Below are 12635 nucleotides of genomic sequence, written 5' to 3' on the forward strand. Positions count from 1 at the left end.
GACTACAAGTAATATGGCAACTGAACTCGGACCCAGAAGAGGTGACTGACATCAGACCAGGAGCCACCAATGCTAAGTTGCTTCTTTGTTCACCAAGAACCAATCCTTGGCTCCCACGCGAAGTCCAGCCATATAAAACTCCCAGCCTTTCCCTTCTCCCGCGAGGTCTTTTCTTAGCCCCTTCCACGGGCGGTGAAAACGTTGCCCGGGAGCACAAACTTCCAAAATAAAGCTCATCTGCCTATTTCCATGGCTAATTGGCTGTTTATTTCCTCGGCAGAGTCTAAGAAAACCTTACAAGCTCCTCCCAGCTAGTGAACATAGCCTTTAACATCTACAATGCCCGGGAAGCAGGGAAGGCAAAACGGGCCACGGTGTTTTTGGAGTTATCCCAGGGAAACCAAAAGAAGTGGGGCCCCAGGGCAGGAAAGGGAAACTCATTGGGTTCCCGCCACCGTGCCCAAGGCAAAAGGGGTACTATGCCGTAATCAATGTACCTGTTGTAAGAAAAAGGGGCAGTGGAGGAATGAGTTCCCACATCGCAAAATGGAAAGTAAGAATCCAAGTCAAATGATGGTGAAGCAAGAAATGGAGGATGACAAGGAATGAGAAGGCCCCGGGGCTCCCTTGGACATCTCCCAACCCATCACTATTTCCCCTCAGGAGCCCCGGGTACAAGTGACTGTGGTGAATAAGCCAGTTGCCTTTCTTGTAGATTCGGGAGCCATATACTCAGTGTTAAACACAAAGTTGACTGAAAAAAATACAAATGAAGTAGTGGTTACTGGTGTGTCTGTCCAGGTACAAAAACAGACATTCCTGCAACCTCTGGAATGTCAGCTTGTGGGGCAAAAGCTTACACACAGTTTTCTGTATATGCCTGATTGTCCCATTCCATTGTTGGGCTGAGATTTGATGTGTAAACTGCATGCACAAATAACCTTTTCCCCCAAGTGACAGCAGCTGTGCATGGAAGTCCCACTGGAAAATACCCTCTGGCTGCAGTCTTTCCTGACCTGTCCTGGAGGCCCCAGAAGTGAACCCGTCCCACCTGAGATCTGGGAGCAGGTTGATCAAACTATTTGGACTGATGGAACTCCAGGTAAAGCTGTTAACATGCAACCCATAAATGATATCTCTGAAAGAAGGGGTGTGGGTCCCATGAGCGAAGCAGTATCCCCTCAGAAAGGAGGATTTAGAAGGGGATCCAGTCAGTGTTGTAGAAGTTTTTGAAATCAGGATTAATTTGGCCTTGCTGGTCACCCTATAACACTCCCATTTTGCCAGTCAAAAAGCCACACTCGGATGAATATCGGTCTGTACAGGATCTCCAGCCCATCACTGACATTGTCCAGGACATTCACCCTACTGTGCCTAACCCTTACACCCTGTTGGCTATGGTGCCTGGGGATGGCAAATGGTTTTCTGATGCAGACACCGGCTCATAGTATCTACGTCATTATGGATGAAATATGAGATAAATTCACACAGATTACCGAATCTGGTGGAGGAAAAGGGACAGCATGGCTTTTCTCTCAAGGGGAGCAAAAGCCTCACTCCTTGCTCCAATGAGCTTTTACTGTCTAACTGAGCACATGACAAGAAGGTCCACATTAACTATGCACAGGCTCACTTTAGGTGGTTACTTTATACAGAAAACAAAGGAGCCAATGCTGTTAATCGCATCACAAAAGAGGGATATTTGCAAATGAAAAGGCAAAAGTAGTTGAGCCGGTTACACTCATCCTTGGAAGGTTTAGCATGATTTTTAGGAAGTTGCTTTGCAGTAAATGTCCTCAATTAAGGGTGAGGGAGTTTTAGCAAAAAGCAAGACTCATAGTGGCCTAGGTACATTGCAGGCCTGATTCCCCACGGGAGAACCTAGATGTGGGCGTGGGTCCTGTGCATCTCCCAGTGGGAGCTGTGTCCACACCACACAGCGGCCGCCCACGGTTTTCAGGCCTGGACTTGAAGGATGCCTTTTTCCACATCCTGATAGATGAGCAGGCTCAGCGACTGTTTGCCTTCGAGTGGCAGAACCCAGAGACGAAAGCCATGGTCCAAAACTGCTGGACTGTGATGCAAAAGGATTTAAGAACTCCCCAACTATTTTTGGGGAAGTGCTGGCAAAAGACTTAAGGGATGTTCAGTTGAGATTGGGAATTCTTTTGCAATATGTGGATGACCTGTTAATAGCCAGCAGTTACTATGAGGACTGTTTGCACGATACCATCACAGTTCTAAATCATTTGGCAAAGAGAGGATATAAAGTGTCACCTCAGAAGGCCCAAATTTGCAAACAGGAAGTGGCATATCTGGGATTTCAGCTGAAACAGGGTACCAGGAGTCTGATGACAGATAGAAAGCAAGCCATTGCTAAGCTAAAAATCCCAGAAAATCGAAGGCAGCTTTGTGGGTTCTTGGGAATTACAGGGTTTTGTTGGATTTGGATTCCAAACTTTGGACTCATAGAAAAGCCACTGTGTAATTCCCTAAAAGGACTGGACTCTGAACCCCTTAAATGGACAGGGGACTATCAGGTGGCATTTGTACTGTCAGGTGGGCGGGGTAGGACAATTGGGAACCTAGTTACAATTAGCATTTTAGACTACAAATATGGCCACCGTTTGGACTACAAGTAATATGGCAACTGAACTCTGACCCAGAAGAGGTGACTGACATCAGACCAGGAGCCACCAATGATATGTTGCTTCTTTGTTCACCAAGAACCAATCCTTGGCTCCCACATGAAGTCAAGCCATATAAAACTCCCACCCTTTCCCTTCTCCCGCAAGGTTTTTTCTTAGCCCTTTCTTTGGGCGGAGAAAACGTTGCCCGGGAGCACAAACTTCCAAAATAAAGCTCAGCTGCCTGTTTCCATGGCAAATTGGCTGTTTATTTCCTCGGCGGGGTCTAAGAAAACCTTACAGATACTTTGAAGGAGAAGCTAGCTTTGGCCCCTGCGTTAGGACTGCCGGACTTACAGAAGCCTTTCAAATTGTACATTCATGAAAGGCAGGGGATAGGACGGGGGGTGCTAACCCAGACCCTGGGAAATACCCCCCCCTCCACCCCACCCATAGCCTATCTCTCAAGGAAGCTGGATCACACAACAAAAGGATGGCCACCGTGCCTCTGGGCAGTAGTAGCCACCTGTGACATCTTACAGGATGCTGAGAAGTTTACCTTGGGACAGCCTACTACAGTGTTGGTGCCACATCAGGTTCTGACTCTGCTAGAACAGAGGAGGATATTGGCTGATGGCAGGGTGTATGGGGAAATACCAGGCAATTTTGCTAGACAATCCAAATGTTACCTTGCAGACCACCACAACCCTAAACCCAGCCACCCTACTCCCAGACATGGAGGGGGACTCTGCACTTGAGCATGACTGCTTGGAAATAATTGACCAAGTTTATTCTAGCAGGCCAGATATGATGGAGGAGCTGCTGGCGTCGCCGGACTGGGAGCTATATACAGATGGGAGCAGCTTCATGGACAATGGCCAGCGACGAGTGGGGTATATGGTGGCCACTGCAGACAAGGTAATAGAAGCTGAAGCCCTTATGCCAGGAACCTCAGCGCAAAAGGCTAAACTAATAGCCCTTACTAGAGCCTTACTGCTGTCTTGAGGAAAGAAAGTTAACATATATACCAATTCCAAGTATGCCTTCATGGTAGTCCATGCCCATGGAGCAATATGGAAGGAGAGAGGACTTTTAACCTCAGGGAACAAGAATGTTAAACATGCGGAGGTGATTTTACAGTTGCTGGAGGCAGTGAATGTACTGAACCAGGTTCCTATAATGCACTGCCCAGGACACCAGAGGGATGGTTCCCAAACCAGTCAGGGAAACCAAGCTGCTGACAAAGCAGCAAGACAGGCAGCCAAGGAGTTGCCACGCCTAGCGGCCCTGGTTCCCCATCTGGACTTGTCAGAGTTTAAACCTCATTACACAGAACAGGATGAGGAGCGGGCCCATGAATGGGGATTTAGTAACACTGATACCAATTCTATGTGGAGGATCTACACCCATGGTATGATTTTACTCCCTGAGGCTCTAGTGTATCCCGTCCTCAAGCACCTACATGAAAGGACCCACTGTGGAAGGGATGCTCTAATGGACTTCATTAGACCACATCTGAAAGGCTCTTATTTGCAAAGGACTGTCCACAGGATCAGCCAAGCCTATCAGATATGTGCCAGAAACAATCCTAAGACAGCGCGTGTCCCCACAGAAAAGGGAGTACAATACAAAGGGATGTGCCCATTTGAGGACTGGCAGGTGGATTTCACACAAATTCCTAAAATGAAGGGAAATTTCAGATTCTTGTTGGTCTTCGTAAATACTTTTTCTGGGTGGGTAGAAGCATACCCCACCAGAACTGAAAAGGCAACTCAGGTGGCAAAGCTGTTGCTTACAGAAATAATTCCCAGGTTTAGACTTCCCCAAAGCATTCAAAGCAACAATGGACCATTGTTTACTTCAGAAATCTCCCAGAAGGTCAGACAAGCATTGCAAATACAATGGAAATTGCATGCATCTTGGAGACCTCAGTCCACAGCAAAGACTGAGAAAATGAATCACACCATAAAGAAGACCTCGGCAAAAATACGCCAGGAAACACATTTAAAATGAGACCAGGCACTCCCCATTGCTTTGCTCCAAATCAGAGTGGCACCCAGAAGTGGGCTTAAACTGAGCTCTTTTGAAACAGTTTATGGTAAACCCCTCCGAATTTGTTTTAGGTATACCACTCCTAGATTTGGAGCATGAGAAAAATTAAATATGTACAACATTTAGGACAAACGCGAACCATTTTGCACAAGCTTGCTAATTACAGGTCTGTTTACCCCTCTGACGAGCCTCTGCACCCATTCCAGCCCGGAAACTGAGTCCTACTAAATACCTGGAAGACTCAAGGCCCTGAATGGCAGCTGTCTGAACAGTGGACTGGTCCCTACGATGTCTTGTTGACAACGCATTCCTCCCTGAAGCTGATGGGAATTAAGCCCTGGATTAAATTAATTTACACACAGGTAAAACGAGCACCAATTAAGGGAGATGCAGACCCTACTGTTGCAACTGAGGAGGAAAGGGAAAGCTGGACCTGCACTCTGGAGGAAGGTTTGAAATTACTCTTCCAAAAAAGGACAGCAAACCCCAATACAGGGTGACAGTGTTTGTTATTTCATGCAGGTGTTTATAAAGCTAGGGACCTTTGGCTGGCACATACTGAATTTAAGTACGAAGTTTAAGTATAGTCCTTCCCAATGTGGGAAAGACACAGGGATTACAATGAATTATGGTTAAATCTGTATGGGTAAAACTATGTAGGAAAGGTGAAAATTTTAAACCTGGAGGAAAGGAAACCTCAACTACTTGTCTTCTGGTTTTATGGGAATGTGGTTTCAATTTGGTTGTTTCTGATCAGAAATCCTGTCTTCTGAAGACCTAGTTAAGGTCATCTGTAAGACCTAGAAAAGGTTGCCTGTAACTGGTTGGCAAGAATGTCTTTCCACTCAGGACCCAGGCAGAGTCATTCAGGGCTGATGAGTGCTTCAGCCTGAGGTGAAGGAGCATGTCTCTTCGGAGGCACCAGTGGGACGCGCTGGTACAAAGGAGTGCCTCTGTCTGTGTACTGTTCTGTTTTGATCTGTATCTGCTCTGAAAAGGAAATTGAGGATCCCAGGGAAGGTTAAAACTTCCCACCCTGTAGGAAAATAAACAAGGAAAAGTGTAAGGTATGTAAGTGTAAGAAGGTTATCAGAAGAAAAAGGGTTTTCCTTTGCATTTACTACTTTTCTCCCTACCTGATCCCTCCAAAATTTGGCATTACATACGTTTCTTTGCATAAATCTATTAAGACCAGTCATCAATGGTGATTTGCTAATTGAAATTTTAACTGGAATGTCACACCTGAAAGAGGCATGTCTGGGTTCTGGTCATCAGCAGAAAGCCCTGAGGAACTGGGGTTGATTTGAGAAGCTAGTGAAAGCCCAGGAGAAAAAGCCTGATACCTCAGTTGGCTATGCAGTTCCTGGCAGTCTTTCCAGGGAAGGGACGAAGGTTGCTTTCCTGAAAGATGGCTAAAAAGGAACCTGTAGGCAGAATGGAAGCCTTGAGGATTTTAGTGAAACAACTGGTACAGGTGAAGCCAGATGGCAGGTGTGTGGCTCTGCTACGGTGCCCCGAGGGGCGGATTGAAAAGTCAACCTAAAGGTTCCCTGTGTGCGTTCCAGTAAAGTGGACATAAAGATCATAGGTGATCCAGGCTGTCCTTGGTGTGTTTATGCAAACAAACAGTAAAAATTAGAAGCTGGACTAAAAGTAGTCGCTTTAATAATGAGGGTGATGTTGGGAAGAAAAATTGTGGTTTGAGGAAAATCACAACACTCAGTATTGGACATCAGAAATGGCATAACTGACTGTCTTGAAAGTTAGTTTTTTCATTTACAGGCACTAAGGACCTGTCAGATTGCTACTGTTAGATGTCATTGCAGCAAGGGCCTTGTAACAAGATGTCTTCCCAAACGACAGTCTCACAGGCACAGAGACTGACTTGGGAATTTTTGTGTAAATTAGCATGTTCTTCCTTCTGTTTTCATAGGCTGTATGCCTAGGACCTCATTACCTGAGTGATTGGTTGCAATATAGGCCTCACTTAAGGAGCCCATCTTCATCATCGCCTGCTGAGACTCAACGGTTTGACTGAACTAAGTGGTTGGGTTGGGGTGGTCTGTGGGCTTCATTTTAGAACTGCTTTTCCCTTTTCTGTCCTAAAGGCTTGGACAGAAAGGGCCCAGAAATCTGAAAGGAGAGAAATCTTAATATATACCCTACAGCCTGAGTGAGGTATAGCGGGCCACAAGGGTTTTGGATAGGTGTAGCATACCTTGCACACCTTCCTCCAGATAAGCCATTCTTTACCTAAGCCCCTGCCTTTGTCATTTAGTAGTTATGATTTAATTGTGCTTCCAACTTTTTCCAAATCTGTCACCTCCAGAATACAACCAGGATGCCAATGGTCCAGTTATGCCAGCCTTTGGACATCGATCCTGCGACTTCCTGGTGACAGCCAACTGACCAGGATTCTGTAAGGTCCTTCCCCTTACAGGAAGGACTCCCTCCGTGCTGCACCCTCCCCTTCAGGGCACCCCTGACCCATGGGTGGATAGAACAGCATCCATGTTCAGCCGGAAGTAGTTACAAGAAGATGAGACCTTCGTCCATTGTCCTTTATATGATTATAAAGGGGTTGTATATCTGAAAGGAGGAATGTGTAACAGGGTGCAGCCAAGAGGGGAGCCCCAAACAGGGATTTGTAATAGGGTCCAGGAGAGCTTGGAGATAACTGGCTCTACACCACAGGGCCACACCTCCCCAGAATGCTGGCAGCTATGGCCAATTGTGGGAGGAGCTGGAAATGGGGCTGCAGAGGAAGATTGGCGCTAGGATTTAAATGGAGGCACAGCAGCCATTGGGCGTCCCTTTTTGGGACCACGTGGCTGTTTAGGACCACTCGGCTTGGGTGAGAGTCAGGACCATGAGGCTTTGGAAGTGCCCCCTTTTCCCACATGGTGCCGGGAGGACCATGTGCATTTGTGGGGAACTTCTGTTTGTATTATTTCAAGTAAAAATAAGTTCCTTTCCTTTTCACTGATCTCTGGTATTAAGAGACGTCTTTCCTCAGGCAGCAGGCAAAATGAACCCAGTAAGTGGGGAGGAACCCCTGGAGAAAAAGGGGAGTCTTGTATATTATTCAGGGTCGATCCCGGTCTCTACTGTAACAGATGCAGCAGGTTGGGGGCTATGGCTAGAAGCGGGAGTAATTGGAGTTTTGCCACACAAGACCCACTCAGCCTCCTTCTAAATTCTCACTCTGTCAAGTCAGGGTCCAGGTGTGGGGAACAGTGTTAAGCAGAAATGGACACTTCCCTGAGTATTCTGTGGTAAATCTGGCCACCCTGCTGGGATCACCCTATTCTACAATGAAATAAAGTATAACAGGAGGACATATAAGAGATTACAGTTAAACCATGAAATACTTATTGAAACAATTAATGACTCTCATTTTGTTGGAAGAATGATAGCATCATAAACAAACAAAAAAAACCCTATGAGTAAGAAAACAGTAGGTTATGATGAAACAGAAAAAGGAAACCAATAAGGAAGATCTATACTTATTCAAGGATCTTACTTCCAATGTATAGAAGCCCCATTGTGTTCCAGAAACCTTGTACGTGTTTAACCTGCCATACATCAGTTTTTGCAACACAAGTGACAAATTTCCTTCTCAGGCAGAAGGGAGTTGGAATCATTGGTAAGTCGTGTTCGGATGTGTTTTTGGTGACGTTTAAAAGGCCGCAGCTGACAGAAGGCCTGGTCACACTCGTGTCAGCAGTGGGGCCTGAGGCTGGTGTGGGCACACAGACAGATGTTGAGGTTCCCTTTGTGGCTGAAACTTTTGTGACAGACTTCACATGGACAAGGCTTCTCCTTCGTGTGGACCTTCTCATGACCGCGCATTGTGGAGTCGTGGGTGAACGACCTCTGACAGATCTTGCAGCTGGACAGCTTCTCACCAGTGCGGATTCTCTGGTGAGCTTGGAGATCCGAAGGTTGAATAAACCTCTTGAGGCAAAACCAGCCCTTAAAAGGTCTCTCTCCTGTGTGTGTCCTTTGGTAAATAGTTAACTGAGATTCATAATTAAATCTTTCCTTGCAATCTGCCAAAAAAAATGCAAATGCCAAAATCAGACATAGCACTTTAAGTTGTTATGAGTCATTTCCTCGTCCACGTGAACAAGTTAAAAGAAGATCCTGCTAGGAAGGGGGAGACCGAGACCTGAATAGCTTGGAGCTAATACGCTGAGACTCTAGGTAGTGATGCCTGGTTGGGAAGCAGTGGTGGGGGGAAGAGTGGTTCCAAAGGAGCTAGGTATTCACTTCCCTTACTTCTTGGTTGAGCCCTGAGCAGCATGGCTTTGCCTCTGGCCACCATGTGCCTGCCTCTTTAGGAAGGTTTCAGATGGCACAGGCAGTGTCTGTGGCGTCAACTTTGTAGCTGGAGCCTCCCTGGAAAGGTAAGGCTCCCCTCACATGAAGGATCTCTAGTCACTGCAAACGGACGCTGGAGGTTTTCATAGGTGACCCAATGATACCCAGAGAAGACCAGAAAATGGTTGGAGGTGGCAGGGCCTGAGCAGGGGCCCAAGCTCAGACTAAGCCACATGGCTGATGTGGCGGAGCTGCATCTTGGAGCCCAGTGAAGCTGCCCTTTGTGGTCTAACAGCAAGTCCCTTTGTCTTTGAGCCTTGATTTTACTATCTGCAAAATAAAAATAATTTTCCTTTTTTTGGTCAGAGATGGGGTTTTTTTGTTTAATAAATTTTTTTCAATTATACTTTGCATTCAATATTTTGTATTAGTGGTTAGACATCATGTACTTTACAAAGTATTCCCTGGATATTTCCAGTAGCCAGCTGACACCATGCCCAGTGAGTACAAAAGTATCGAGTGTATTTCCTATGCTGTACTTTCCATCCCCATGATTATTTTGTAACTACCAATCTGTACTTCTAGTTTGATGCCATTTAAAAGTACTTCAACAATAATGAAAACAGTATATATCAGAGCCTATGGAAGATGACTAAAGCAATGCTTAGACGAAAATTCCTTACCTTCAGGACCAACTGCCAACATTCACTAATCATCGATTTGTTCTAGGCCCTGTGCAGACAATGGGGGACATTCTGAGCCAAATTAGGCATGGCTTCTGCCACTACCGCATTTCTAGCTCAGTGGAAGAAAACAATTTTCTACACACAAAGTAGGAAACTGAATGTGCCCAGTGCTGTGGGTGGGCCCCAAGGAAGCAGACAGTGCTAGAACCCAGAAAGGGACCCCAAGGGGTTATGCTTAGCCTCACCTAGAGCAAGAGAGAAAATCCCTCCCCCTTCCCCCTCTCCCCTTAAATCTCTTCTACTACCCCTATTTTCTAAGGCCTGGGATTCCTTTAAATGTGCTAAGAATACCAGTTTACCATGTGAGTAGAGAGCAATCCACAACTTCAGTTTTCACTGAGAGGTAGGTGACTTGCATGAGAACCTTTCCTGAATACAGGTTTTGGTGGGTAAAACAGAAAACCAGAGACCCACTGGAGGGAATGAAGACAAATGGGAAGGTTTCAGAGTTGGGGAAGGGAATGTGCAAGAACAGGCCTGTTTGGAGCTCCTGTTGGCTGTTCCAGGAACTCCTCAGCCCTCAGCCTTTGGCCTTGGCCAGCCCAAAGGACTGTGGGAAGGCCCGCCTGCTCTTACTCACCAAGAAGGAACTGGGCTTTTCAAATCCATGTTGCTGGCATGGGGTGCCTGCAGTGGGGCAGACTGTAGCTCATAGCCAAGAAGGGGCAGAAGAGAGGTCTCTGGTCTCAGGAAACGTCCTGCAGCAGGGGACCTCCTGCAGCAGGGGTCCTCCTGCGCACTCACCTTTTACTCTCCTGAGCAGCCCCTACGCAGGTCTTTTCCCAGACCGGCTTCCTTGGGAACAAACCCCAATGTATCGGAACCTCACTGTGACCCTTCTGTCCCCTGTGGCTGCCTGGCAGATGCTAATTCTGCCAACAAGCACTTGTTGTATCTTTGAGGCTCTTTATAATTTTCTCTGATATCCACTGAGCCTAGCAACAACTCCGTGCAGTAGGGAGGTGAAGAATCCAGGCCATCCATGTCTGAAAGCCAAGGACAGTTATTCAGTGGATCTCCCAGTTCACATAGGATTACCAACAGCTGCAAGGGGAATCAGGGTACCCATCATCAGTCCCCAAGCCACCTGAAACTAATCAACTCTGCAAAGACTGTACAAAAGCAGCATTAAGATAGGTTCCCAAGCATCTCCTTCAAATTAAGTTGCCTCCTCCAAGACCATCTTTTAAAAAAGATTTTTGTTATGTTACAGATGTCCCAGTTTTCCCCTCTTTGCCGTCCTCTGCCCAGTCCACCTCACATTCCCACAGCTAATCACCACACTTGCCCATGTCCATGGGCAAGACCATCTTCGATGCAGGTTCTGAAGTGACCGCTATTGGGCCTACTCTCAAGGCCTTGTCTTCTGCCTCCTTTCCCATCTGTACCAGCACTGTCTCTGCAGAATACATGTCCTCCTAGAGCCAACAGAAAGAGGGCAAATTCCTCACCTGGGGCACAGGAATCTTGGGGCTCTATGGTGCTGTCCCTGCCTCTTACACCTCTTCCTGGGGCTCTGAACTGGACCCTGCAGACCCTCAGGAGGCCCAAAAATGATCTACTTTAGCCCCCTTGTTTTAGTGAAGACACTGAGTTACAAGTAACAGAAAGTGGCTCTGACTAACTTGACCAACAAGGGGAATTTGCTGGGAGAGGATGGGTAGGTCATCCAGTGGAAGGAAAGCTGTGTTACTAGGACCAGAGTCAAATCCGAAGCAGCAGAGAACAGGTGTCCACCCTTTGGGCAGGGTTGGGTGCAGCCCCATGACTGACAGTCTCTGGAGAGTGGCGTGCAATGAGAAGAGCCAACTCCCCAAGGGAAAATCACGGTGCTGGAAGAAGTGGTCATGGGTGCAAGGTGGGCCGCAACCCAAATAAATGCCCACTCTTTCTCTGAGAGTGTGTGAAAAACATACAGTGCACTTTTGAGAGAGGATCTGCAGCTTTTAAAGACTGTCAATTATATGTAGAAAGAGACCATTTCAGTACAGACTCTTGGAAAGCATCTGTGAAATGGATTCAAATGTATCAGGATCTCAAAGAGTTTGGTGACCCCTAAAATATTAAGTATCACTAAACCCAACTGTAAGTTCCTGGAGGTCAGGGACTGGATAATTAAGTGGTTCTTGAATCTGCCTATACCTGGAAATCACCAGGGGAGCTTTTAAGAGAAGCACCAGTGCCTGCACCCCACCCCAAGAAACTCTCATTCAGTGTCTGTGGGGGGTGTTGTATTCTGTGTTATTAAAAGCCATGTGATTTTTTTAATCCTCACCTGAGTACACTTTCATTTTGCTTTTTTAGAGAGAAAGAGGAAGGGAGAGAGAGAAATACTGATGTAAGAAAAGCATCAATTGATTGCCCTCATGTGCCCCCAGACCCGGGATCTGCGCTGGGACCTCGGATTGTATGCGTCTGAACTGGGGGAGAGGACCTGCAGCCCAGATATGTGCCCTGAGCTGGAATCAAACCTGAAACCTTGCAGTTACTGGGTAATGCTCAACCACTGAGCCACACTGGCCAGGGCAAAGCCATGTGATTTTGATATGAGTCAGAGTTTAGAACCACCAACATTGTCAGCTTTTAAATCACATTTATCAGAACTTCCTTCTGATTAGAAAGGCTGAAGTGCAAGTTAATAAAAAGGAAACACCCCTGTGGGCAAACACTTCTATTTTGTCCTTTGAGTACACACACATGTACACACTTCATACAGAATGCAGATTTATGAGGCACATACCCACTATTTTGTAACCATGACTATCCATGGCCCGCACTTCCCCACACCGTTAGACCTTCTGCTCCTCAGGAACAGCTCCTGAAGTGGGATGTCCGGCTGTGAGGTCAGGTCCCTTGTCAGGCGCTGGGTGGATGTAGCCCAATGTCG

The 12635-nt window shown here is 46.7% G+C and overlaps 1 protein-coding gene across 1 annotated transcript in view; it reads left to right on the forward strand.

Moving 5' to 3' along the window:
* The first annotated feature begins 3362 nt into the window (after window positions 1-3362).
* NPFFR1 (neuropeptide FF receptor 1) overlaps window positions 3363-12635 on the forward strand; it is a 40780-nt gene continuing 31507 nt past the window's right edge. The window contains 3 exon segments of the mRNA XM_045842445.1: window positions 3363-3545; window positions 8572-8603; window positions 9023-9088. Of these exon segments, the coding sequence (XP_045698401.1) occupies window positions 3363-3545; window positions 8572-8603; window positions 9023-9088 (281 nt within the window).

This window comes from Phyllostomus hastatus, unplaced genomic scaffold, assembly GCF_019186645.2.
Source record: "Phyllostomus hastatus isolate PE091 unplaced genomic scaffold, TTU_PhHast_1.1 phas_contig_38, whole genome shotgun sequence".
NCBI classification, from domain to species: domain Eukaryota; kingdom Metazoa; phylum Chordata; class Mammalia; order Chiroptera; family Phyllostomidae; genus Phyllostomus; species Phyllostomus hastatus.